This window comes from Cyanistes caeruleus, chromosome 5 (genome assembly GCF_971803275.1).
Source record: "Cyanistes caeruleus chromosome 5, bCyaCae1.hap1.1, whole genome shotgun sequence".
NCBI classification, from domain to species: Eukaryota; Metazoa; Chordata; class Aves; order Passeriformes; family Paridae; genus Cyanistes; species Cyanistes caeruleus.
In genome coordinates, this window is record NC_141705.1 from 16,002,023 (window position 1) to 16,029,944 (window position 27,922).

Genomic DNA, 27,922 nt, shown 5'->3' on the forward strand with positions numbered 1-27,922 from the left:
AGCATTAGGTTCACAATAAACGCTTGAAAACTTGGGGGAAATTTCCACTAATATTTATCCACTAATAAAATTCAGTCTGTGTGGAGCACAAATGGACATTGAATCCGCCCTGTCCGCCTTGTCAGGCCCCTCGCAGCAGCTACACAAGAGCGGGAGTTTCAATGAGCCTTTATTACTTAGCGGCTGAGCTGTCCCAGGTTGCTGCCGCACATGCTTGGGTTTACGAAACCCGTCTGTACTTTCCCTGGTGCTCCCGTCCGGGGAGCGCTTTGGGAGAGCGGCTCCAGGCAGGTTTGTCAGGCGCATTTAACTATTTTGGCCGAGATAATTCTGGAAGCCCGCGCCGCTTCCCCTCAGCCGCAGCAGGGCTGATGCCGAGTATGGATGCTGGAACAGCCGGGCAACCGCAGCCTCGCACGGCCCCTGCCCATCCCTCTCCCTCCTAGCCCGCCCTGAAGGGCTTGGAGCACAGATCCCATGAGGAGCAGCTGAGGGAGTTGGGGTTGTAAAAGCCTGGAGGAAGTTCGGGAACCTTATCACTCAACTACCTGAAAGGAGGTCAGATGAGGGTCGTCATCTGCTCACAGGCAACCAGGTATAGGACCAGGGAATATAGTCTTAAAATGCGCCATGTTAAGGTTAGACATTATAAAAATTTCTGCACAGAAAGGGTGATTAGACAGGGTGAGTCTTCGCAGAAGGGGTGAGTGGCCCGTCCAGAGAGATGGTAAAATCACCATCTCTGGAAGTGTTCAAGAAATGACTGGACGTAGCACTCAGTGCCATGGTCTAGTTAATATGGCGGCGTTCGATCACAGCTTGGATTCGAAGGTTCCACAGCTCTTCAACCCGATTCATTCTGCGAATGTGTTAAAATGGCGACGTTCAGCGCGCGTTCCCGGCCAAAGGCTGCCATTGGCCGCCCTCCATCGGCCGCCCGGCCCGTCTCCTTCCCGCCTCCAGCGCGCGGGCACGAGCGCGCGCCCGCCCGCCCGGGTTTCTCGCGATATCGGGGGCGGCTCCCGCTCCCTGTTTGAAGCTGGGCGCGCGGACGCTGTGGCCGTTGCTGGCGCGCGCGGGGAGCTGTGAGGGGTCGGTCACGGTCCCGCTCCTCAGCCATGGGAGCCAAGAAGAAGCTGTTGCAGGTCCGGGAAGCCTTTCAGCTTGCCCAGAAGCCTCACCAGAACCACGCGAAGCTCGTGGTGGGTCTGAAGAGCACTTATGCTCAGGTACGGCTGCCATCGGACGACCCGGCGCGCGGGGGAACTGAGGGCCACAGCGGCTGCTCCGCGGGTCCCCCGGGGAGCAGGGGTCGCCTCCGTAGTGTTCCCCTAAAACGAACACTGGTGTGCCTAAGGCGAGCCCGCCACTTAAACAAACAAAAAGAATCCCCAGCCCTCCACAAAGAAACCCACCCAATGCCGCAAAACCAGGCCGCTGAACTATTCCGCAGTTGTCTCCCGCGAACGCGGCGCTGAGGGCTGCCCGCAGGTGTTGGTGATGGCGCGGAAAGGTGTTTGGGTACCCGAGATGTGTGATGCAGCATGTAATGGACGGGGTGTTGATTATTGTCCTGAAATCTGTCAGCCGGATGGAACCTCGCGGTCGTAATGTGCCTGCTGTGAAGTTAGAACAAATACTAAGGAGGGCACGACAGCGGGTCTGCCCCGACTGCTGACTCTAGCCCTTTAAAAATTTAAATTCAATAGGAAGCTGTCAATTGTAAGCCCACTTTATTTTTCTGTGGTACAGTTTTGAAAGATGAACCGGATAGTTATCTTTCGTTGTGATTTGTTTTTGGGTTTTTTTTTCCCCAGTTGGATGATAAAGAAGGCTTTAATGAAAAATTCATTCACTTCCTCAAGTATGCTATGATAATCTACCGGCGGGAACCAGCAGTGGAACAAGTGATCAATTTTGCGTCTAGATTTGTTACTTCATTCTATCAGATGGAGAAAGAAGATGGTAGTGAGGAGGGAGAAGATAATTTACTTCTGAATTATGTGTTTAAATTTCTGCTTGAGGTACAGTTAACATTTATTCTTAAATGTCTAACATAAAAATGGAAACTTTTTTCAGTGAGGAAAACTTGCTGGTACTTGACAATACTTACAAATAAGAATTTAAAAAGTTAAAGCAGAGCAAAGCTGATGCTTGACAAGTAGCACCATCCACATTCCCCCAACACAAAAAGATTCACCACATTCCACACAATAATCCAGCAACTGGATTTCAAAATTTTGGGCCTTTAAGAAAAAGTGAATGTTCTCCTATATGGGTGTCAGATATGTCACTGTAGGCTTTGCTATGGGTATATTTATAAGCATGAAATTGTGGAAGTGTGGTGGAAATTAATTTATACTCTTCCTTTGATAACAACATATTAAAAGATCTTCTATACAACTGTGGCAGGCATATGTATTATTCTTTTCTGTTTACTGCAAGTGTTACATAGAAAGATGAACAGTTCCAATAGCTCGAACACACAAATAGAATTATGTTTTCCTAAACTATTTATTTGCCATGGAAAGATTATGGATCAGACCTAAGATAACAAATCATAATTGTTCATGTCTTTTTTTTCTTCTAATGTTTCATGGAGGCAGAGCAATACGTTGTCTAATGCACTGCAGGCTGCATGCAGTGGTCAGCATGCTGCTTCCTTTGTAAAGGCACTGACGATTTTCTAGGGTCACTGATCCAGGCAGTGGGCTGTAATTGCTTTTCAGTTCTGTGGCTTTTTAATCTTAAAAATAAAATAAAATTGGAAAAACTTTTGAAACATAGAAGTGCATATTTCATTTATTCTGTAGAATATTAGCCACTTAGATGTGCAAATTAATAGCCTTATGTTGGAAATGAGAAAAGTGTGATTATAAGAATACCTTTTATTCTTTCCTTAAGTCTCACGATGCGAACAGCCATGCAGTTAGGTTTCGAACCTGTCAGCTCGTGAATAAGATTTTGGGAAATATGCCAGAGAATGCTGAGATTGATGATGACTTATTTGATAAAATTAATCAAGCTATGCTGGTTAGACTTCAAGATAAATTTCCAAGTGTGAGAATTCAAGCTGTCTTGGCCCTGTCAAGACTTCAAGATCCTAAGGATGAAAACTGCCCTGTTGTTAATAGTAAGTAATATTGAGTAGTATGGGTCTTTCTCTTTTGTCTAAGAACACTTGTTAATTTACATTACTTTATAGCATTTTGAAGCTTGGACTTTTTTTTTTTTTTAGCATTGAGTAAATGGATGTTAGAGAGTGTTCTTGTAATAATTCGTAAACTGTGAAACTCTTTGCTAGAGGAGATGGAAGATACAAGTGTTATGTGTGTTCAAGGGCAAAAAGCGGAACTGTTAGGGGATATCTGATAGGCAGTTATACTGGGCTCAGGCTGCTCTGTGAGCTGAATATAGAAGTAGGCTTGTGAAAATGTGTCGTAAACTAGAATGGAGGTATAATGCATATTTGTTCAGTTCTTGTCCTCTAAGAACCCTTTGGTACTATTAATTGAATTAGTACAAAACTATTAGAAGAGTAGAGATGATAGAGGAAAAACTATTGTTCTCTTAAATTATGATCACTTTTCTAGAAGAGATCAGCATCGCTGCAATGCATGTATCTTGATGATGTTTGTGGGTTTCTTTCTATATTGTATGATACTTGACTAAGCTTCTACTTCCTTTACCTCAAGGCAGACGAAGTGTAGGTTTGTACAAGCACAGCTAGTATGTAAATTGTGCCCTGATTAATCTTTAGATATTGCCTTTTGTGAAGAATTACTTAGTTGGGGTTTTCTGTTGGTAAGGTAGCTTCTTTGAAATTTTATTTTCTAAGTGTTGTTTGTAGGTTAATTATTTAGGAGATCATGAATTTCATAGTAAATCATTGTCTCACAGAACAAGATGAATTAATGTATACTCTTTAAACTTAGTAAACGAATTTTATAGTTACTTTGAATTTTGAATAAGGTTTAAGAATATAATAAAAAAGTGTGAGGGATGTGAGGGATTTACTGTAAGAGTTTTGGTAGGCTTAATGGAGTTTGCAATTTTCCATTTAAAGGAAAATTTGAGGATCTGCTTCAAAGATAATGAAGAGTTACAACTAGTTACAACTTTTTTTTTCTGCTAGTAAATGACAAAGTAGTTATTTATGGGTGGGATCTAGAGTAGCAATTTTTTGAGTTATTAACTAAAGATCTTAGATGGTGAGCATTATTTCTTTTGACATCATAGCATGGTAGTTACCATAAAATCTTGGGGTTGTGACTGTTTTCTAAATTATCAGCTCTGCAGGGGCAGGAGAGGAGTTTTGGTAACAGCTGCTGAAAATTTTTTAAAGTATTTTCTGTTTATCTGTGTTTCAAACTTGTATGAAAGCATGATTATGGCTATTTTATTTTCAGTTTACTGCACATTGCTTGAAAATGATTCAAACTCAGATGTGAGACGTGCTGTGCTGTCATGTATCGCTCCGTCAGAAAGGACTTTGCCAATAATTGTAGGCCGCACTATGGATGTAAAGGATGCTGTCAGAAAGCTGGCATATGAGGTAAATTGCATCGCTTACCATTAATTTCAAAGGCTGACTTAGAAAAAAGGCTTTAAATCTTTTATTATATTTCACTTAAGACTAAGAACAGTTAAATAATTTATTTTCATTTACCAAAATATTGAGGGGCAGTGATTTAATACAAGTTTTCTAGTTAAAACTGCTGAACTTGACTTTAGAACTTACTTGATAGAAATTACTTATTTTTTATCTATACATTTTGTGATGTTATTGAAGCAAATTTGCTTCCCTGTTATTACATAGTGGATGTCAGGACTACAGCAGTAGTGAAAAATTGCATGGTTTTGGTATTGCAATCTTGAGAAGTATCAACTGTTACTTATATTTACATGCAGAGGTAAGAAAGTATGCTAACATGTCTGTTTCTTTTTTCTTGAAACAAAATGTTCTAACAAAATTTTTTACACACAGAACCATCTTCTGTTTTTTTTTTATCTTAGCTTAGATTGTTTTTTTTAACTGAATCTCTGTGTTAGTAAGTTTTTAAAGGAAAGTACTAACTTCAGTAATTATTGCAGATATTTATAACTGTGGGCACTTTAAGGAGAGAGGATAGTTTTCATGTCCAGGTGTTGCATTCAAGCAGAGCTGATGAGCTTCTAAGCTTTGTGTTAAATTTATTGTTTACTTTTCATTTTCTTTCATGCATGAGGATATGCTTATTAATGTATCAGTGCAGTGGTGTTGGTATAGGTATTACAGATTTCTGTTGAGTTAGGATTTCTGTGGACAGGTAAAACTCAAAATGTTAAACCATAGGTAGGTAATGAGTTCATTTGTTATCATATTTGGATGTTTATTTTAATGTCTTCATTACTTTTAAGGTTTTGGCAGAAAAAGTTCACATGAGAGCTCTGACAATAGCACAGAGAGTTAAATTGTTGCAACAAGGACTTAATGACAGATCTGGTAAGACATCATAGGTTTCTTAACATCTTAATACTAATGTTTAAGAGAGAATACTTTCTAATGTGTTTGGATCATGTATGCAGAAGCTGTTATGGCAATAATGAGCTTGGAGAGAGTTATGAGGTACCAGGAAGTGTTTAGACACATGAAACCTGCTTGCTGCTTTGTTTTTCTAGACCCATATAGTGAACAAACCAGAAAAGAATGGCACTTTCAAAATACCTGAAAGCCAATGTGCTTTCATTACAGATATTTTTTGTAACTAATAAATGTATTAAAAATTTAAATATGAACATTAATATCACTTTGAAGATATTTCCTATGTGCTTTCAGAGAGTAATCTTCTCAGCTGGTTATTTTTCTGTTTAGCTTGAATTTTCTTTCAATGGATCTTTGACCCTTTTGCATTTAATCATGTGGCAGCTTTATTCTTTTTCATGTCTTTTGTACTTTATCACTCTATAGAAAGAGCCATTCAGAATGTACCCTTAATTGGTGTGTGGTGGTTGCCAAGAGATCAAAACAGCACCTGCATCTGAGCGAGACAATTTTGGTGTAGAACACTGTTTTGGGTTTTTGTTTACCCCAACAGCAGCATAAGTATGCGCATGAATTTCACAGTAGAAGCTACCAGATTTACTGAGTGATGATGTGTAATCCCCCTACTTTGGAAAGTCTTCACTAAGTTGAATTTTACTCTGAGAATTTCCCTTGCTGAGTGATGTGCTGCTTGGGAATTGTGAGAATTATGATCTATGTGGATATCATGTAGAAAACAAGACTAAAGTACTGCATTCATTGGGAACTAGAGCTCTTTAAGGTGTGTCATGCATACATCTGTTTTTATTGATCTACTATTGTTTTTGGCTAGCTGGGGGTCATATTCTGTACTTGACAGGAAAGCAAGCGACAATCAACTGAGTCCTTTTTAATGTTCTATAGAACTACACTTAAAAAGACCACCTCCTTCTGTGTAAGAAGTTTTAGTAGCTTTGCCCACCCCCCACCCCCCCCCAATCCTGAATTGGTCTGTAGTAGCCTACAGAAGTTTGCCATGTTCTGTTTCTGAAGTCCAGCTGAAAAACTGAAAAAACTGAAAAACCCATCTTCTGAATTACTGTTTCTTATTGATACACTAGTTTGCTGATTTATCTAACTAGTTGCTGCTTGTCTGTTGGCTGCCACCACTCCCCCAGTAATGCTTGGTCATGAGAGATACTTCTTACGGTGAATGCATCTCTCTTAGTCTCTTTCCAAACTAGGGAGGAAACTACTTTCCCTAATTTTTCATGTCATCCTTCACTTGCCAGGAACAAGTATTTTTTATACTCCCTTGAAGAGAAAGTACAGCCTTTCTATGTGGCCTGTCTTTCATGACATTGATGTGTTCAACATAAAGAAATGCCCTCTTTTATGATTCAGGACAGATACTTTCTTAGTGTCTGTCTCTTCCTTAGTATTTTACATCCCAGGTGTTGAAGACTTTTTCTTGACATCTAGAATCAAAGGGAAAAACATCTACCAGTTTGACTGATATGTTCTTTGCCAGATAAAATGGGTTTGTATTCCAAACTGGCTATTCTATATTGCAAATGTTGCAAATCCTGTAACCCTGAATATATATATCTTTATTGAATTTGCTTCTCTGAGTAACTCCTGAGCTAGTGAGAAACCTGCTCATTCAAGGTATCTACATTAAAATTTTGGATGCTTTTCCATATTGGCTTCAGAACAAGGGCTTATAATTAGATAAGGTGTAGAATACATGATCCACATTCTGCTTAGTTCTACTTTTCAGGGTGAGTTCAGCTCCCATTCTACTGTATTCTACTAGTTTATACTTTTCAACTTCTTGGAGTGGTTTCTTATTCTATAAGAAAGGCTTTCTCAAGGCCTTTTTGCAATTCTTTTTGAACTCTTAACTATATTTAAGTGCTACATTTACTATCATGAGTTACATATAAGAGAAAGATGAATGTTGTCAGTATATGTGCACTTTGTTTCCCTTATACTGGATATAGTTTTCTGAAAGAGCCTAAGAGCATTATGGTTTTGCTTCCTAGTTACTGTGTTTTTACCTCCACCAGACTCCTAGCCTTTCAACATCCCTGCTTAAGTCTGGGTGAATGCATTAATAAGGTATACATTCTGGATGTTCCCATAAATACTTTTTTCACTGATTAAATAGTACTCTATTGATCCAGGAATTGTTTCTTGTGGTAGTGGTGAGTAGGGAGTTAAGTATTGTATGTAAACTTCATAATCCATTCACATAATTGAAATAGCATGAGAATTCTGTGTGTCAATTCAATTCCTGCCTCCAAAAGTAGCTGATTCCTCAAACAGAGCAAGTATATAACAGCGCTTACACAGAAGTTGGACCAGATGACCCACTCTGGTCCCTCCCAGTCTTACCTGTTCTGTGATTCTGATTTTTAATATTTCTTTGTTCTGCAGAAGTTTGTGGTTTGTTGGTTTTCTGGGTTGAGGTGCTGCCTTTAGATATAAAAGTTTTTTTGGATAGAGGCTTTTTTTTTATAAATTCCCTGTGAGGGGAAAAACATTGCCTCAGAAAAAGGGTGTGCCCTAGGTAGTTCTTGCTCAGCTGGGTTTTTCTTTATTCAAGGTAATGTTAAGTTTAATTGTATAATAACTTTTTTTGCAAAAAGACTTCTATGGAAAAGTGTTTTGTGAAAGTATGTTTAAAAATTTGATATTTTTTAAACTTTGTTTTAAACTATTTGAATTCCTGTATTATTAGATGCTGTTAAGGAGGTAATGAAGAAGAAGCTGCTTCCAGCCTGGTTACAGTTCACTGAAGGGGATGTTTTAGAATTGCTTCATAGACTGGATGTAGAAAACTGCCCAGAAGTGGCCATCCCAGTATTAAATGCTATGTTTTCATTATCTCCACTTCATGACATTGTTCAGAACTGTAAAAACCTTGACAGCAGGTATGCAGAGTGTTCTTTATTTCCAAAAGATGAGCATTTTGTATGAGAATATAAAACTAAATTTCTTTTAACCTCTAACTGGCACATTTCCAGAGGCTATAAGAAAGTTATTTCACTACATTGATGCTTTTTAAAGGCAGACAGGCCCATATCTATAGCTTTGGAGTGCAGTGCATATAGCATCTACTGATTTCAAAACATCTGCCATGCTACTAACCAGAATGCAAGGCATTTCACATGATACTGTGCATTTCCTCCCATAATACAGAGTAAGATTTTGCTATTGCTTTTTAATCAGTGACAATTTGTCATTTAATTTCATCATCTGAGATTAGACTCCTACTACTCTTCAAAATCATTCCATTTTGATTGGTGTGACTTTAGTCCTGAGCAAAATGAAGCTTCCATTCTGAAAAACTGGGCTCTCTGAAAATTTTTTAAGTATCAGATCTGTTAGACTAATGACATTTTGAAAAGTAAGTCAAATTACTCAGTTTGTAATGAAGCTTACATTAATTTAATTTATGGAAAACACTGGGGTTGTTTTTGTATGAAGTTTCTGAGTACAGCTTGAATAGTGGAGTATCAGAATGATAAATGGCTAGATTTTTGAAGTCTGATTTCTGTTTGTTAAATTTACATTAAAATAAAGACCTGTCAGATTAATGAGAAGCTGTTAAATGATCAGTTTTCATCTACATGTTGCCTTGGGTGTTTTTGACTGGGCTTTTTGTTTGTTTTGTACGTGGTAAAGCTAAAGCAAAATCAAAATTTTTGATAGTTTACAATTAAAATGGGTGGGATTCAAGGGAGTAAAAAGTACCACCATAGTGATACTGTCTTTTCTGTTTTGAGGTAGAATTAATGCACAACTTAATGTTCTGCTTCTGAAGCAAAGATGAATAGCCATGCTTGGCATGAAAAATACTATGAATCTAAAAAGGAGTGGGGATCTCATGATGGATGATCTGTCTATGTCAGATAGATCATGAACTTACAGAGTTGCTGAGAAGTTGTATGAGAAGTTGCATTATGCTTGCTATTTTGTGTTATGATTGCTACTCCATTTTTGTGTCAAGATCTTGAATTAAGAATGGAAGAAAATTCATAGAAGCTGAAAAATATTTTAATGCAGTTTTACATTTCTGTGGATTAATGGCGTTCAATTTCCAGACTTGTGCAGTAATAACAATGTTGCTCTAGGACTGAAGGGTTAGACAGAATGTTTCTGCAAACTGGTGAGAACAGCCTTGAGTTAAAATACTGAGAAGGGCAGTGTAGTGAATGGCTTGTGGAGCTCTGTGTCCTCAAGAGAGACAAAGTTATTTTTCTCAACCTGTAACTATTTCTGTGGGTAATACCTTTGACAGGGTTTTATTTGCATTTTAGGAAATAGTTATTTCTTATTTTCTAATACTTTTGTGTATTTATTGTTTTAGACTCTTATTTATATCTTCATATTTATTTTTGTTTAGAAAGCTGATTCCACTGGAGGATTTAACAGCTGAGAATGTGTTATATTGGAGATGTCTTTGTGAATATCTAAAATCAAAAGGTGAAGAAGGTGAAGTTATACTAGAACAAGTGTTGCCAGAACCAGCTATATATGCAGATTATCTACTGAGGTACATTGCATTTAAAAATGTCTTGCCATTAAAGTAGATTTTTTATTTTAATTAGAGAATATTTCTTTTATTCAAGTGTTCAGGTACCCTCCAAACCCAAAATTGTGCTTGAACAGTGATTTTAGCTTTTCAACCAACACTTCTTTCATTGTTGTAATTTGTGAAAATAAAGTAAAATTTTGCTTCTGTCCCTAAGAGAAGCATTTTTGAATTGAAACCTCCCTTCTCTTTTGTCTGCTCAGGCAGGAGTACTTCCTAAAAACTTATGTTTGAAGGCAGTGACAGAGCTGCAAAATGAGACAGTTACAGAACAGTTATTTAACTGGAGGGCATGGGAGGGCAGAAATTAATGTTTAAGGCAATGTTTAAGGCAATGTATGTTAATTTTTTTTTTTTTGTGGAGTGTTTGTTTTGGTGTTTTGGTTTTTTTTTTGGTTTTTTTTTTTCCTCTTTATGGAATTCTTTAGTCTTAACATAAATTTTGAACAGAATTTGCTTCAGAGCATAGATAATGCTGGGCAGTCTTAACTGAGGTGTTGTATCTGTAAAACACAGTGGATCTTCCTGAAATTATAATAAATCAGATCTGCTGAAAAATGCATTGTATTGATGGATGTTTCCAATTAAAAATATGCATATGCTTTTCTCACTGTACTGGATGTAGTATACTGGTAGTAATTACAGAAGTCATTACTACTTTTCGGTGTGGAATGTGTTTCATAAATGAAGCATCTGTGCTTCCTTAGTTTTGAAATGTGTATCTGGTCCAGTGGGTATAAATTTATTCATTCATTATTCATTTAACAGTCCATGAAACACTTCTTTTCTAAAAAATCTGTTCATCAAGAGAACATTTGTTCTCTTTCCATCCAATCTTACTCAAAGTGCCTTCAGTTACATTGCTCTTCAGGGTGAGGTTAAAATTAATCAGGTTTGCTAGTAATTGTTTATGGTCTCAACTGCTAAACTTTTCATTGTTGAGCTGTTGTTCCAGGTAATATTTACAGTTCTCAATCCTCTGGTGTACAGTTGTGCAGTGCACTGTGAGGGTGTTGGTTAGGAGGAGCAAGAGCATGCAAGTCATTGGTACTTCAGAAAAATGCAGAAATGTGAGCTGCATTTCAATATTCCCTGTTACCTGGTGCAGGCAATGCTATTATTGATTGGAAACAATTTTAATTTCAGATGTTCTTAAATACTAGTTGCATGCAAAGTTTTTTTTGCCCTTAATTTGAAGAAATTGTAAAAATTTGCTAAAAAGAATGAGCTGTTACTGAAAAGTATCTACAAAGCTGGGGTAGAAAGAAGCATATTTTTCACAGTTTATGTCAAAATTTGAGTTTTATTTTGTGATACTGAATTTTGTACTTGATGTTCCACTTCAGATTTTCTGAACATGCATAACTTTCACTGATAGATAAATTTTTGATAAAAAGAGCAATTGAGTCTAGAAAAATAAAGAAATGGAACAAACTGATACACTTTCCATGCTATATGGCTGAATGTACCTGATAACAGATTATTATTCTGTGATGTCATACCACTTAATCAGATTAAGAAGTCACTCTACACTTTCATGATTTTCTTGTACTTTGTCTTCTAGGCAATATAACAATTCTGAACTTGTAAAAAATACATTGTACCTAAATATGCAGAAATAGTAAGAAAAATGGTACCTCTATACATTTATTCCTAAGATGTTACCTTTATGCAGTTTTACAGAACTGAAATCACATGTAGCATTATTTAACATTTTACTTATTGTATTACATTCACAAAAGGGATTTTTTTAGTTGAAGTGCATTATTTTGAAACTGTACATTATTTGATAGAAATAACTTCCTGAAAAATTAGCTATGAAAAGAACACAGTCATTGATTTTTTTAAGGTTTGTACCTAACGTAACCACTTGTTTATACAGGACAAGAAAGTGGTGGGATTTTTTATTGCAGGTGGGGCAGGAATGGATATTTGGATTTGTTTGGAGTATATTTGTTTATTTAGTTATTTATTACTGTCTGACAGCAAATCTGAATGTAGTTATATCTGTTCTGTTTGCATTCAGTTATCTTCAAAATATGCCAGTTCTTAGAGAAGAACAAAAAGAAGACTTTAATTGTTTTGAAAACCTGATGACAAAAGAATTTATAGGCCAGCAACTGATTCTAATCATAGGCTGCATGGATACCATGGAAGAGGGAGGAAGGTAAACTTAAATATCAAATTTGTGTTACTAAGCTTAAGACATTCATGACTGAGGACAGGCTTAGAAGCTCTGCTTGGAAAAGATCCTGTCAAATAGACAAAATACAGTTCTAACATTAGCTGGAATAGAATGCAGTCTCCTTAATGGAATTGGTCCCAAAATTGTGCCAAATATTGTCTGCTTAGTTTTATGGGAAAGTAAGTTCTAATGCAGATTTAACATTGTTAGGGGAAACAAATTCAGTTGTTTTCATAAAGTATTATTGAGATTATGAAGTTACAAAACTTCTTATTTGGAGCATAGTATGTAAAAAATAAAGGGAGAAAAATGGATTGCTTCACAATCCAAACTTGTAGCAAGTAGACTGTTTGTTTCTTGTGTTTTTAAGCTATAGTCTGCTAAGGCCTAAAAGGCTACAAATATCTTAGGTGCCAGGCTAAATTGGAATGTGTTAACTGAGTCATTCTTATAATTTGAACAGTCTTTTGGTGTGAAGTAAAAAGACCAAATGAATTTGGAAATTCATACCATCTCAGGCATTTTGTGAAAACTTGCAATTATGATAGTATAAAGACAGCAGTAATGTCAAACTCTCAGTGGAATATGTAAATATGTGCCAGAATGGCAGGATAGCTTAAGTTAAAATATTTTGGATTTTAGTTTTCAGTCATATAATTTCCATGAAAGCATTCTGCAGTATTGATACTGACTGTTTCTGTTGGTATGACTTTACTTTGGACAGTAGGGATATCTGATTTAAAAATTCAGCATTTCCTAATCAAGAGAAACCAGATAAAATTATTAAAAACAAACATTGCTAAATAAGAAGATACATTTGACAGTTAATGTAGCTGTGGAGAAAACTTTCTCTCATACTGTATTTTAAAGTCTTCACACTATCTCCAAGTTGGTATGATAGTAACTCTTCTGTTTCCCATTTTCTTGAATAAGTAAACATTGTTGTTTTTTTTTCTCTCTCTAATCCAGAAAGCATCTGCTAGTTATTTTACAAAAGATTCTCATTTTACCTTCAACTTCAGCGGCACTTACACCTCTGCTTGTTGAAAGATTGCTCAGTATTGTTAAAGATGAGGACAGAAGGATTCAAATTGTAAGTAATTGTAAAAGCTTGTTTTCTAATCTCTGTCTTCCTCATAAATCAAACAGTCTTTATGAAGCATTGTAAAAGAAATAGCAGTATTTAAATTTTGTCTCCCTTCCCCTTGAGTATTTCTTTTTGGGGGGGTGGTGTTATTGTTTTGGTTTCTAGCATGCATTCTAGCTGCATTTTGTGGTTTTCTAGAGACCTTTATGTTTCGAGATGTGACTGGTGTTGTAAATGCAGTCCCCAAACTAGAAAAGTGTTACACTTCAGTAGCCTGTTCCAGAATACTTCATTGTATTAGATGCAGTGTTTTGACAAAAACATTGAAAGTGAGGATGATGTAGATTTCCAGGTTTCATATTTCTCTTCCCTCCTGTTAGCTCAGATAGGTACTTAAGGTCCTGTTCCTTGCTTACCCAGCTGAATGGGAGAAAATGGGATTGAAATGTGCTCATGGTCACATTATGTGTTGTCAAATTGAGGGCTATTTACAGGGAATGGGCTGCTAAGAGAAACTGCACAGATGTGCATTACTTCTTCAGAAGGATAATATTTTAAATTTGGAAAAGTTAAATGCTTAGTATATATCTGAACTGCAATTAATGACGCTAATATACTGTTTGTAACAATAGGTTGCAGAAATTATATCAGAAGTTCGTGAACCAATCGTTGCAGTTGACCAGCCTATTGATGCCGCTGAAATAAGAAAGCGGGAGCTTAAGGTGAGCAGATTTAAGTTAATACAAAAAATATTTTTTTAAGCTTTACCATCTAGAGTTTTATATTGTAGGTTAATATTGGCTAGTGTCCATAGTGTATCACTGCCTAATACCACAGATGTTATTATACTAATTTTCTTTTTACTTTGTATTTCAGCTGGCTGAAATAAAAGTGAAACTTTTTGAAGCAAAACAAGCTTTGGAAGAATGCATTACTCTTCAGGATTTTCATAGAGCATCAGTATTAAAAGAGAAAATAACTGAGTTGGAACACACAAAAAATGATCTGATGAAAGCAGCAGAGCAAACTGAAATTAAAGAAATGCGTGTGGAGAAGGTCTCTTCCCTTCCACTATTCCTAAATGCTGGTTATGTTTTAAAATTAATTCTTAGTTTTAAAAGAAACTGTAGCTTCGCCTTGTTTCAAATACATTTTCAAAATTGAAACCAAACTTTTATGGTATTAGCATTCTTCTGCAAGTATCTAAGCTGATAATATGCTCTAGCAAAAGATAAATTGCATAGAAGCTGATAGTATTCTCTAGAAAAAACAAATTGCAGTTGAACTGTTCTTTTGTCTTTGAATAATTAAAGAATTTTAAAAGGGTCTTGTTCTTACTCTTCTTACTCTAACTGAAAACATAGAAAGGAATTTATTTTTATCATAGCTTATAGCCTTGTACAACAAATGTGTAGTGGACAAGAAATGTTTATTTGGGTAGGGAAATATTATGATTAATGGCTCCATTCTTCTTATCATAGCCACTATATATGTTGATAGTTTTTTTCTCTCTTCCCTGACCAACTTGAAGAATGATCCTGAAACACTGTTGAAGTGTCTGATCATGTGCTATGAGGTTCTGAAGATCATGTCACTTTCTAAAGGCATCAGTCCAACCATTAATGAAATAATTCAATTTCTGGTATGTAAGAATACAAATAACTTGACCTCCTTAGTAAATGCTAAAATATGGAATGATGCCATTGCATTGTCCGTACTCTATCTAGTCTGTTTTTTCTTTTGTGTGGATTTTTACAATTGTCTTCTTAAAACTATTTCAAGTACATCAAAATGGCATCTGTATTTGGTAAGTTGGAACTGAATATTGTTTTTCTGCAAGAATGTTAATGTCTTTTATGAAGAAGTCTGTAGGCTTGTTGTTGTGTGTTGGATTGTTCATTTCCCTGAGTGATCAGCTCCATTTAGTTTGAAAACAAGTATTTATTAAAAACAAACAAAACCAAAACACTCATGTGACTTTTGCTATTATTTTGTTGCCGATTTCAAACAACATATTCAATCTGCTTTGGTTTATACCTACATAAACAGAGTATTTGGTAGTTGCCATTTTTTAATCCTGTATCAAAATAAATTATTTTTAGTTTCAGAGTAAGCATGTTTTAGTAGTCAGAGTTTTATTTTCAATTTATGTATTTTTTTCTATTAAGTTGAATATTATTGTTTTTAGATACTTCCAGGTGTAACTAATGTCCACCCAGCTGTGAGAAATATGGCAGTTCTGTGTTTGGGTTGCTGTACCCTTCAGAACAAAGAATTTGCGCAACAACAGCTTCCATTGCTTTTACAGGTAAAATATCTGATGAGAAATGAAATGATGGTCTTTGTGACTTAGTAAATAAATCTAGTCTTGTATCTATAACAAGCTAACCTACATAGTAATGTTCTTTGAGAACCAGTAATTCCTGATTTTCTGAAGATCTGGAGAGTGTGGTTTCCTGTAGATTTTTTTGATGTCTAGTAAGATTCAGTTTATCTCAGTAGTAACATGTTTTTCCTTTGTAAGCTCACCTGTTGTCTTAAAATTTTCTAGTAATTCCTCATCTTTAAGGTCTCACTTTTTCTTCAAGTCTGGGTGAAATCTGTCATGTATTTGTTACTCAATACAGAAAAGAGAAACTGTAGGATTCTCTAAGCCTTCCTTGTGAAACCAAACAAAATGTGTCTGGTTTTCACATTTCTGTTGCATACTTACCTGTGATATTAGGTGTTTAATTTAAATTCAGAATAATTAATATGTTTATATTAAGGATCAAGGAAGAGTTGTAGACTAGAGCATAAAGCAATATTCAAACTAACAAACAATAGTATGGCCAAACATCTATGGATATGGAGCTTGTTGGATGCTATAATATCCACAGTTCCCATCCTTGTGGTGAATGTTCTGATACCAAGCTTATTATATCAAATATGACACTTGTTAACCCTGAATTTTGACTCTGGCTTTGAAGAAAGTGTTAGGTGACCATTGTGCTTTTCTAAGAGCGTGTCCAGGCAGACATTGGAGAAATGACAGCAGGAGCTGAGCTGATGTGCTTGGCTCAGACAAGATAGAAGAGTTGTCAGTCATAGTAGGAGAACTTCGGGTTCCTAAAAAAGTAACATTTACTATTGTTTTTAATTTGCCTTTGAGTATGTCACATAAAAAAAAAAGTTTGTTTGGAGAGGATTTCAGTTACTTTAGTAACTTAAATTTTTGAGTTAACTAATCTTTCTGCAGGTACTAAATCCCACAATCTCTATGTTGGCTGCTATCAGAAGCAGAGTGTTGGGCTAAACAGATGGAGAATCTCTGGGCTAAGCCATGATGCTTGGTTTTACTTGCATGTAATTTTAACTACAATAAATATAGTAACCTATGTAACTTTGACTTTTATTACTCTCTTGGTCCCTGTTGTCTTTTTATATACTGTTGATTTTAATTAAGCTATACTATTATTTAGCTATATTTCTGTAATGCCTAACACTCTGGAGCTACCACAGGCAAACAGACTTTGTTTGTCCCGTGTCTGATTACGGGTGAAACAATAAAATTACATCTCACACATGTATGCTCACTCCATGAGTGAAATCAATTTAATTTTATGTAGTGCAGATTGTGTAGATGACTTGATAATTTTTTTCCCAGATGGTATTATAAATTCAGGTTTAAATTTGTATCACACCTTCCTAAAGCTTGAAAATTGGTTCAAGTATTTTGAAAAGTTTCCCAAAATAATGAATTCTTTGAAAGGAAAAATCTTACTATGCTTAATTTAAATATTGGTGATCTAATGGAAGATGATATCTTTATTTTCTTTATTAAACCTAGGTTTTACAAATAGATAACATAAAGATAAAGCTCAGTGCTTTAAAGGCAGTCTTCGATCAACTAATGCTATTTGGAATTGAGCCTTTTAAAACCAGAAGAAGCAATGACTCTCAAAGTGAAAGTGGACACATTAGAACTGAAAATGGTGAGAATGAAAGTGAAACAATAGAGGAGGAGGAGGAGACTGCCACAGTTCACAGCCTTCTGAAGCTTCTTTCTGGTTTCTTAGACAGTGAGGTATGGAATTTTATAAAATTTGCCTTAGTTTTGTTTTAAAATTATTTTTGAGATAGCGTATCATCCCATTAGATTGCTTGGGGATATTATGTGATGTGAATTGAAATTAATGGTCTAATATATTAAAATATCTGCCTTAGAAAATGACTGCAAGTTTATCACTGGTACAGGTTAACGCTACTCTTGAGCTGCTTTGCATTCTGTGCAGGTGGAAATATGTGAATGTAGAGAAGATAGGATATAGGCTATTACAGTAAAGTATTAGTGAAAAACATTATGGTTGATGTATTGTGTATATGATGAGTTTTTCTTCAGTATTCAGAACTTAGGACAGAAGCTGCAGAAGGCATTGCCAAACTGATGTTCTCTGGGAGGCTGATCAGTGCTAAGCTCCTTTCTCGTCTTGTTTTGTTGTGGTATAATCCCGTGACTGAAGAGGATACTCGGCTCCGACACTGTCTGGGAGTTTTCTTCCCTTTATTTGCTTATGCGAATAGGTAATGCTCTTTCTAATTTGTTATATGACAATATACATTGATCTAGCAGCTTTAGGAACCTTTTTTTGGTCTTGCACCAGTAGAAATGGCACAAATGCAAATTAGATTTCGATATCTAATTCAGCCTCCTATGCCTATTGCTTTTGAAAGTACATAATCTCAATCTGAAGACTTTCTGTTAATTCCCTGTTACCCCTGTGGGTTTGCATGGTTTTTTTTTTTTTCCTTTCCTAAGCCTACAATTGAAACTGATCTCAAAGATATTGAACAAAATTAATTTAAAAAGATGTGCTTTACTTATTTATGCTGCTGAGCACAAAGGTAGGCTTTGAAGTGTTGCTAAAAAGTAGCTAGCAGGAATGCTTCAAAAGAAAATAATCAGTGCCCAGCAGTTATCAAAGCAGCAGGCTGCTGGTTTGTGGTTTGGGGTTTGTTCTGTTTTTGAACCAAGGAATACTCCAATTTAAATTCACAGCATATTCAGATCTCTTGTTTATTTTGGTGGAGGACAAAAGAGGTAGAGAGCTTATGCAAGGGAATAGCAGTTCTCATCTCCTTTTACCTGCTGCTTGCTGAAAGCTTACTTTTCAGTAGCTGCTAGTGGTTTTATCAAGTTAGAACAAACTAAGTATTTATCTGCATTTTTTATAGTTAAGCTTCAATTATGGTGTATTAGGTTACCTTATCTGTTTTTCAAACCAAATTGATTTCCATTTTTGTGTGTCCTATATGTTGCCACATTAAGAGGAGTAAAAGGGGAGTTGTCTTGAAGAGGCAGAAAACCCCAAAGCAATGTATTGCTGTTGTCAGAAAAAAACCAGAGAAAAATACCCAGTTTCTTATAGAATAGGTTTTTTTCCCTATTTTAATTATGAAAGTAGCAGAAAAATTTATTTCATATGTTTCCAGTACCTCTGATAATGAGTAATGAATTTAAGCTTTTAACATTGATAATCTTTTACCTGTGAATGTCATCTTCTGATGCTGTGAATTTCATTATCTTTCTTTATGAGTTCTAGAGATTGCCCACCTGAGTAATCCTGTGTATTTCAAAGTCATTTGCAAATGAGACAATTTCTTGTGGCACTTCATAGATGATATTTTTCTTGAAAAAATACATGGTGTATGTGTTAAATAAAAATCAGAAAATCTGTGAAGAAAAAAATCCTGTGTCTTAATCTGGCTCATTGATTGAGAATCTCTGTTTAGTTATGAAATCTCATTTATTTTCTGTCTCAAAACATAATCTGCATCCTGGATCACAAATGGTCCATTTTAAGTTGAGTAATTTACTTTCTTCAGTGACAGATACTGTATTATTAGAAGAGAATTATTAAATGCCATGTGTAATTCAGAACTTGTCTGCAAATTTGCCATTTAGTAAAGGAGAATTTGAGTAATAAATGAGATTTGGCAGAGGCTCATACCTAAATTTGATACTGATCGCTCACTGAATTTTAAAACTCCATTTGTTTTCTGGGTGCTGCTCTGTTAATCTTTCCATCTGGTCACAGATATAATCAAGAGGCTTACTTTTTGAAATGAAATATTTGAACTCTGAGGAAAAAATGCTGAACCTGAATTTTAAATTATCTGTCATGTCAGAAGGGTGGTATGAGATGCTAGAATAGGTCCTGTAAGCAGTGAACAATTCCTATTCATGGAATGTCTTCTAGTGTATTAAACTGTCAGGCAGCATAAGAGGAAAAGCTGCCTTGTTGCCTGTGTGTTGTTAGAGGTGAGGTTTTTTTTCCATTTACAGGGAGTAATCTGAATGATATTTCAGTAATGCTTGAGCCAATATAAAGCCTTCAAGCTGCTGAAAGGGACAGTTCTTGCTTTGGTTCTTTTGTAGCCAACTGTAGTGCTCAAAAGGGTTTTTTTTTGTCAGCTGGTTTGGCTCCATAATCCAGCAGCAAATAATCTGCTTTTTTAAAAATTACTTGCATTCTTAGTTTTCTTATGTAGTTATTTGGGTTCAAATAGGAAGTTAATATAAATATCAGCAAGACTAAAGGCTTCACTTCAACTGTGCCTTGTACTTTTTGACATCTTGTTAAATTGTTTTGATAAGTCTTGTGGAGCCACAGTTTTAGACAACTTGTTGCAAAACCAAGTGAAACATGATTTTTAGGATTCCTTGGCAGGAGTTGTGATTTTTTTCTCAGGAGTTCGTAAGTAATTCTTCCAAAAATCCAGTTAACCATTGCATACTTTTTTTGCCAGGTTTCCTTGCTTTCTTACACAATGAGAAGGACTCCCAAAGAAAAGAGGGTAGCAGAAAGGAGGAATGAGCAGGAAACAAGATTAATTTGTGAAGTTAATTAGAGAAATGTATTTATGGAAATTTTTATTATGGAAATGTTTTCTCTTGCCCTTCAAGAAAGAGTCTGTACATATCCGTTGGGTTTTCAGTAGTAAGGATGAACGTTCAACTTCTTCAGAGGAAGGAAGTGTTACTTAAAACTTGCTTGAAATACCGTGTGCTAAAATTTCAAATGGTACTATGAATCAGTTTTGATACCTTGATTTTGCTGGCCGTTGCTACCAAGTTTGATTGCTCCCACTTTGCTTTCACGTGCCAGGTCAGTGAACTTTCTTCATGGACGGAAAACCTAATTTTGTCTTATGCTACTAATATTTGATTTCACTGAAACAGGTCTAACCAGGAGTGCTTTGAAGAAGCTTATCTTCCGACCTTGCAAACACTGTTAAATGCTCCTGCAACATCACCTTTGGCTGAAGTAGATACCAGTAATGTTTCTGAACTGTTAGTGGACCTTACCAGACCAAGTGGACTGAAATGTCAGTCCAAGAAGTCTCAGGACTATCAGGTACAATATGTTAAACTGTAGAAAAATAGTACTTGTGTCAGATTAAGAACTACCCCCCTTAGCTTACTGCTGCTTGTCTGGCCTCTGGGATTCCAAGAGAATTGGATTAAAATGAGTGCCTGTTCAGGTAGTGAAGTTTTTCAGCTTGACACTCTCCTTCCCCTTTTCCTCCCATTTTCTTCCCCCCTCACCCCATATTTTCCCTCCCTCTTACAATTAAAAAATGCTAGTAGGAACTTGCATATGGCTAATTGTTTATATTGTAGAAGATATTTATAAAAATCAGTTGATGAATGTACTGAAAATATGGCATTTTAGGAAAATGTTTCCTGTGTAAAATTAGCCAGCTGTTTAAATCAGATTGTTCTCACTGCTGTCTCTTGTAAATAGTTCCCAGCAAAATTACTGATATCTAATTTCTTTCCTTTGCAGGAGTTAACAGTGCATGATACTTTAGCCATGAAAATTTGCAATGAAATCCTGGTGGACCCAACTGCACCAGATGTCCGTATTTATGCAAAAGCTTTAAATTCACTAGAACTCAGTAGTTCTTCTACAGAGAATCTTCTGGTGTTGCTCAATGAAATTCGAGAGGTAGTACATCAATAGCATGGATCTTACTTTTTAAATCATTAGTAGTCTAATATTCTGATATGCTTAAAAATGAAGGGCCTTTGTTTTTTTACTATGACAATATGACTGGAATTTCTCTTCTAACCAGTCTTGAAAATTAATTTTTGAATCATTTACAATAATCTAAGGTGATATCCCTGCATTAACCACAGAGAGTATAACCAGCTTGAAACAGTGTGCCTGACTTGATACACTGCAGTATAGTAAGTTCTTTTGATAACTGTGGTGTAGTTATTTTAAAGTTAAAATAAAATTCAGTATTAAGTCTTGCAGTTTTGCAGCTTTAGTTAATTATTAACAGCTGAAATTTTACACCTAAACTTATGATAAATGGGAAGATCATTAGGCAACATGAAAAGGATGGTTAATTTAAGATGAAGTGGGAAGCGATTGACTTCTGTTAATATGGAAAAAAATTGAAATTTGGAAGTGTGGCACATGAACACAATGGTATATAGAAATGTTGATAAGAATGCTGAATCCACTATGGGCATACCATCCACAGGCAGCTGTACTCCATGTCCAATTGCTTTTTATTTTTTCAGGTTTTCTTTAAAAAAATATGAAAAAAAATGGTATTTTAGTGGCTAGTATTGACAGAGAAAGTGTTTCTCTCAGCTTGACTGGTCACTTCTGTCACATGTATCCTTTGTGCAGTAATTTCAACTAATCCTATTAGTAGGCAAATTTCATAGATAAAAAAATAGTTGTAAATCTAAGTAGCATTTAACATTAAATGTCTATTCTTCAGAAAGTGGAAGATAAACCATGTCAAAAAGCTATTGAGAAGATCCAAATGAAATTGACCAAGGATCCTAATGTGGGCAGAAACCACTCTGGAAGAACTGAGGAAACAGGTCTCTCTGAAAAGACACAGGAAAGAGACATCACATTGTCTGAAAATACTGTTCACAATGAAGAAGGTAATTCAGGAGGGTGTAGTACAATAGCAGGTGTACAGTTCAACGAATTGTTTAGATATTATGAAAGTAAGAAGTAATAGGGAGACAACTTCAGCTCCCTCAGCTAGTCCCCATATCACACACACCCTTCCCCAGCTCCATTGCCCTTCTCCAGATTCACTCCATCACCTCAATGTCTTTCTTGCAGTGAGGGGACCAAAACTGACCATGGGATTTGAGGTGTGACCTCATCAATGCTAAATACAGGGGAATGGTCACTGCCCTGGTCCTGCTGGCCTCTGGTACAAGCCAGGACGCCACTGCTGGCTCATGTGCAGCTTACAGACATTGAGCTGGTCCCTTACAATTTCACTGCCCTCAAATGGAAAATCATTGTTCCCATGCTCATGGTCATCCAATTCAGGGGACTGGGCAGCCTGGGGTCCATCACTAATATTAAAAATCAAGCAAATAAAGCACTGAATGGATCTGTATTTTCTCTAGTCCTGTTAGTCAGACAACTGACCATCTTCAGCAAGTGTTCATCCATTGTTTTGTTTGGACCTTCTGCTTTTACTGTATTTTCAAAAGCCCTTCTTTACTAACTCACAAAACACAGACCAGGTTCAACTGTAATTGAACTTTGGCCTTTTGTGCCCTCTCCCTGCATGTATGAACCACAGCTCTGTCATCTTCCTGCAAAGCCTGACCTTGCTGTCAGAGATCTTGCGGTTCCTTTTTCCTCTTGAGCTACAGAAGGAGGTCCCCTGTTCAGACAAGATGATCTCTCCCACTTGCTCAGCTTCCAACACAGTTGAAGGGGCTAAACAGTTGTCAGTAATAGTTTATGTGTGATTGACCTCTACTGGGGTGGAGTTACAGCTGAGTGATACTTTAAACTTCCCGTTAGCCTTATTTGCTAGCTTGTGGTTTAAAGAAAAAGTGGGGTTCAATTTTGTGGCTTTTTAATGTAACAGACAAAATTTAAAATCCTGGTATTTAAGGTAATCAGTTTTACTTTATGACTTCTGCATGTGTTATTCTGTTCAACAGAAAATAATAAAGATGCTCTTAATACTCCAGTCAATGAATTTAAAGAAACTGCAAAAATAAGATCTACAAGAAACAAAACTGGCAAAGGTACAGTAGCTACAATATTAGTTGTTCTTTATAAAATAATTTCATACTAACTTTTTGTGAATGTATAGATGGGAAAGCCATTTATACTCTGTTGTAGTTTTTATAGTTATATTTGTTATGACATTAAAGTAGTTTCTTCTGTGGAAATTTTTGTGCTGTTAGACTGTCCCAATAACAGAGATTTCAAAGAAAAAAGGACTGACTACAGGTTTGCAGATAACTCAGCCACATCCATTGACAGTAACGTACAGGTGTTTTGGGAAAAGTAGAAAATTGTGGGGTTTTTGTAGTTGGATTTTTGTCACCACATTCTGTCAATGCTGACTGCATATTTCTGTGTTTTAATAAAATATCAAATGCTGAAGAAAGATAGGAACAAAACTAGGTTAAGAAAATAAATGGTATCAAGATATGAAAAAGGACTTTTGCTTATACTTAGGACAGCAGAAAGCGGCAGAAGTGAGGTCTGTGAGCAGAAGAAAAACTGGTGCAAGTGTAAAACGTGGTCTTGAAAGGTAAATCCTTGTCTTCCCACCATCAAAACCATGATGTCTGTGCTAGCAAGGAAGTTTAATTCAAATGTTTTTCTTTCCCAAACCTGTATGCTTTGATATGCTTTGTTCCTAAAACACTGATAAATATTTAAGGAAACTTTGAACTGGTAAAAAAAAATTTCTTTGAACTGGTACTTTTGAAACAGTGGCAGATTCTGCCAAGGAGCCTGTAATATTTTTTTAACATACTTTTTGTGTGTTGAGTCAACATACATTCTAACTGAAAAAAGTCAGATTTTTGATTTACATTATTGCTCTTCTAATTAATTTTTTTTACCTATTTTAATCTGTTCTGTGGAAGTATCAATTTTTAAAATTTAAATTCTTTTTTTCCCTTCACAATTTTGCTGCTTGTTGTCCAACATGTAGTTGACAAGAATCTAGAAATGACTGAGAAGTGAATATAGACAATGGATTTCATCCCTTATGATCTTGCAGGATAAGCATTAAGACATTATAATTGTAATTTTCAGCTGTGCTCAACTCTTTCTTAAGCAAGTAATCCATTTATTGTGGACTGTATTGTGACCAGGGTCAGTCTCTCCCCCTTGCCTGTTTGGTGTGCATGCTTTAATTCCACCTAATTTTGGGGAAATTTTGCTTATTTTGCAACTGCTTATCAGTTGGTTATCTTTACTCCTACTGCTATATCAACTGGAAAATATCAGTATATTCTCAAAAAAGACATGTTTATAATTGTTAAGAAGCATTTTTGCTCTTTAAGGCCACGTTTCAAATTTATTCCTATAAAAGCTCTTCAGTTTTCTTAGTCTTTTTTACCTCTTAAATAATCTATGTTGCAGTTGTGATCAGATTCCAGAACCAGTCCCAGTGTCAAGTTCAAGGCCTCAAAGACGAGCAAAAACTTTGGCACTGGAGAAAACCCGAATGAATCTTTCAAGACTGTTGGATGAGGAAACAGATGAGTAAAGACAAAAGGAGAAAGTGCCTTTGTCAACACTGGTAGATAACATCAGACTTGAAAATAAGATATTTTTTTTTCTTGCTAGTCATATTTACTCCTTTATATGAATCATTTATAATTCATATACATAAATATATGAATATGTCTACATATAGACATATACATGTCTGTATTAGTTTTAAAATAGATGCTTGTATTTCCTGATATGAAGTTCCTCCTTCATGTAATAAAAATGGATTAAAATATTACCTAAACAAAAGTTGGATTTTTTTTTCTTTTACTTAATAGAGAAGAATGCATCTTACATGCAATTATAAATTGCTGTTGGTGCTAAGTATTCTGTAGTTAAAGCTGTTTTGATATTTAATAGTAGAGAGTGATAGCTTGTGATGGCAGCAATTTTGAATGTACCTACTTTTATGGCACCTGCTTTCTTCACTTTTATAGCAGTAAAATCTGGTCAGCAGATGCATGTATTTACTGTTCCTGTTAATGTAGAGTTGATCTTAATTGGAAATTCTGCTTCCTGCAGTTGTGTGTCCACTTTATTAAACAATGTCAAAATGATAAAACCGAGTAACTGATTTTACAAACCATACTTAAAGTCTACTGATGCTGACCTTGCTATATAGAATCAGTGATGTGCTTTTAGAAAAGCATAAAAGTATTTGTGATACAAAATAAGGTCTGGTAAGGAAATGAGTATTTAAGTACAGAAGGGGCAAGAACTGAAGTCCTCTAAGGTCAGTGTTATGTCTTTCTAAAGTAGTATCCAACTGTTATTTCTTTGTAGCTCTGAAGTTCAAAAGGTGTAGGAATGGTCAGGAGTTTCACAGGACAGCAGATGAAGCTGTGATCACACAGTCACTGGTGGCTGAGCAGGTTCACTCGAAAACACCGGGGCAGTCGTGTCCGTGTCGCAGTGGGGTCATTTCAGAGCAGCTGGAACAAACTCACTCAATTCCTTGACGTGCACATCTCAACTATTGATGCCAAATGCAGCTTTCTAAGGAACTTGCATTTTAAATTGGTAAATATGCTATAAATGATTTTTGGTAAGTCTCAGAAGTGACTTGGGGAATACAAGTGAAATTTAGTATTTCTAAAGTGTAATGCCCAAACTATTATGCTGTTTCCAAGCTTGCAAGAAACAGGAAGAGGGATTGTGTTGCTTTTTATCCTTTGCAGTTTTTGTTGGAAACTTGTCAAACTGCAAAATGCCACAACACAATACTTTTGTTGAATTTTGAGGCAAAGCAGGAGCAATAAAAACATATAAAAGCCTCTAGGCATGTCTTCCTGAATAAGACTTTAGTTTTACCTTCTTGCTGTTCTGCTGTGCCTTGCTATATCTACAGGTTCTGTCTCTGGCATCTCTTGGGAATGCTGGACTGAAAAGATGAGGTTTCCTTAAAGTCACCTCCCAGTCTGTGGATGCTTCAGCTGTGGATGTGGCTTCACTGGTGTGTGTTAATAGAAAACAGACTATCTCACTGGAGGCTCCTGGGGCTGGTGTGGGGCTGGAGTTCCTGCCCTTTGGGAGAGGCCAAGGAAGCTGGGCTTGTTGAGCTTGTGAATGTTGGGAGGATCCTCAGTTACCTGCAAGGAGTCCAGTAAAAAGATAAAATTGAGCTCTTTGTTGCATATGATGAGAGGATAAAAAAGCAATGGGTATAAATTGAAACTCAAACCAGAAGAGAAGATGAAAATGGCAGTGGAACAGGTTAAAAACTTCTGGAACAAATTGCCTGTGCAGGTTCTGTCCTAGGAATTTTTAAGACACAGGACTAGGGTGTGAACTACTCCCAGCTGGCTGCCTTTGAGCAGGGTGTACAACTATGGACCTTCCTGATGTCCTTTTATACCTTTGTGATCCTTTCAGGCAGAAACCTGAGCAGCAACTGGCACTGAATTTCCAGCCCCTCTGGGCACACTGCCTACCTCACTGTAAAAGGAGGCGGTTTCTGTGTAATACAAAATTAGATGTGTTCTTTTAAAATTACTTTACCTTTCCAGGAGGGGTGGCTGCATTGCCCCAATTGTAATTGCAGGGTGAGACAATCAGGTGTGTGCTGTCTCTCAAAGTTCACTATTACTGATAATGAAGGTTTCAGTGTATGCAGCTGACTTCCTGAGAAAGTCACATGGTAGCAAGAGTACATCCAAAGGTGACAAGGAGGCAAGCCTGGAATCATCATTCTTGCAGTGAAAAAAATCTTTGCTTGGTATGCATTACTCCTTCTACCTAAAATAATTCTGGTTTTTACTTTAATTCTATGTGTTGAAAGTACCTAACTTCTCAGCTGCTTAATTAAGGAATAAAATTTTAATCCTTAAAATACTTTAATTTATTTAAAAACAGCCTCTTTGTTGCTCTGGACCAATTACTGTGTCCTTCCTCTTTTTGCTGGCTAAACACAACAGTGTCAAACATGAACTAGACCTAAACTTCACTGCCTATTAAGTAATGGTGAAATAGCAGTGGTCACTCATCAAATTTTGGTTTGACTAGTTTGACACTAGTTTTTGTTTCTTAAAACAAATTTTGTGATTCCTGTTTGCTTGTGTATTCAGCCTCTTCAGCCTATGCACTAAAACAGCTTCTCTTGACAACCAGCCTTAGGCTGGTTCTCTCCAGGCTGAAGGACAGCAGCAGGGGCTAGTGAGCTTGGGTTATGCCTGAAAACTCTCAAGTCAGCAGCCAACTACAACTCAAAGGAATAATAATAATTAATAGTTGTTAACAAAAAGGCTTCTGCTTGGAGCTGAGGAAGACATGTTCAAACCAGTGAGGTTCTGGTATTTACTGTGTCTTTGAATTCAGAAAAGTCCATGTGGCATGTCCTCCCACGGGCACACAAACAATTCCAGCTGCATTTGCTCCAGTGCTTGTAAGACTCCTATGTTCTCCCGCCTGACTCCTTACTGATCCTTTTGCTTTGCTAGGGCTCCACAGAAGTCAACTTCAGTTCCTCTCCCCTGAGAAGTTTAATTCT

General features: G+C 36.4%; 3 protein-coding genes across 13 annotated transcripts in view; 1 reads left to right on the forward strand and 2 right to left on the reverse strand.

Moving 5' to 3' along the window:
* FAM184B (family with sequence similarity 184 member B) overlaps positions 1–972 on the reverse strand; it is a 45,299-nt gene extending 44,327 nt beyond the window's left edge. For all 3 annotated transcript variants that reach the window (XM_086890189.1, XM_086890188.1, XM_086890190.1), the window contains exon 1: positions 549–972. The gene's annotated coding sequence lies outside the window, so the exon portion shown is untranslated. The remainder of the gene's footprint in view (positions 1–548) is intronic.
* The window catches only part of NCAPG (non-SMC condensin I complex subunit G), a 38,226-nt gene continuing 10,478 nt past the window's right edge, over positions 175–27,922 (forward strand). For 6 of the 9 annotated variants that reach the window (XR_015287133.1, XR_015287130.1, XR_015287131.1 and 3 more), the window contains exons 1-22: positions 931–1,229; positions 1,818–2,024; positions 2,905–3,133; positions 4,410–4,555; positions 5,401–5,485; positions 8,247–8,439; positions 9,915–10,064; positions 12,130–12,270; positions 13,258–13,381; positions 14,008–14,097; positions 14,252–14,431; positions 14,907–15,017; positions 15,564–15,683; positions 17,205–17,441; positions 17,757–17,938; positions 20,598–20,772; positions 21,205–21,366; positions 22,157–22,328; positions 23,361–23,447; positions 23,887–23,962; positions 24,805–24,964; positions 25,720–25,956. Coding sequence is in view for 3 of the 9 variants with exons in the window: in XM_023925447.2 (XP_023781215.2) it covers positions 1,119–1,229; positions 1,818–2,024; positions 2,905–3,133; positions 4,410–4,555; positions 5,401–5,485; positions 8,247–8,439; positions 9,915–10,064; positions 12,130–12,270; positions 13,258–13,381; positions 14,008–14,097; positions 14,252–14,431; positions 14,907–15,017; positions 15,564–15,683; positions 17,205–17,441; positions 17,757–17,938; positions 20,598–20,772; positions 21,205–21,366; positions 22,157–22,328; positions 23,361–23,447; positions 23,887–23,962; positions 24,805–24,931 (3,105 nt within the window). In the remaining 6 variants the exon portion in view is untranslated. Of the gene's footprint in view, positions 596–900; positions 1,230–1,817; positions 2,025–2,904; positions 3,134–4,409; positions 4,556–5,400; positions 5,486–8,246; positions 8,440–9,914; positions 10,065–12,129; positions 12,271–13,257; positions 13,382–14,007; positions 14,098–14,251; positions 14,432–14,906; positions 15,018–15,563; positions 15,684–17,204; positions 17,442–17,756; positions 17,939–20,597; positions 20,773–21,204; positions 21,367–22,156; positions 22,329–23,360; positions 23,448–23,886; positions 23,963–24,804; positions 25,186–25,719; positions 26,231–27,922 lie in introns of those variants that run through there. The other 3 variants (XM_023925450.2, XM_023925448.2, XM_023925447.2) reach the window with 3 other exon arrangements.
* Positions 25,454–27,922, reverse strand: part of LCORL (ligand dependent nuclear receptor corepressor like) — an 84,626-nt gene continuing 82,157 nt past the window's right edge. The window contains exon 8 of the mRNA XM_086890183.1: positions 25,454–26,525. Within this exon, the coding sequence (XP_086746309.1) occupies positions 26,518–26,525 (8 nt within the window). The 3' untranslated portion in view covers positions 25,454–26,517. The remainder of the gene's footprint in view (positions 26,526–27,922) is intronic.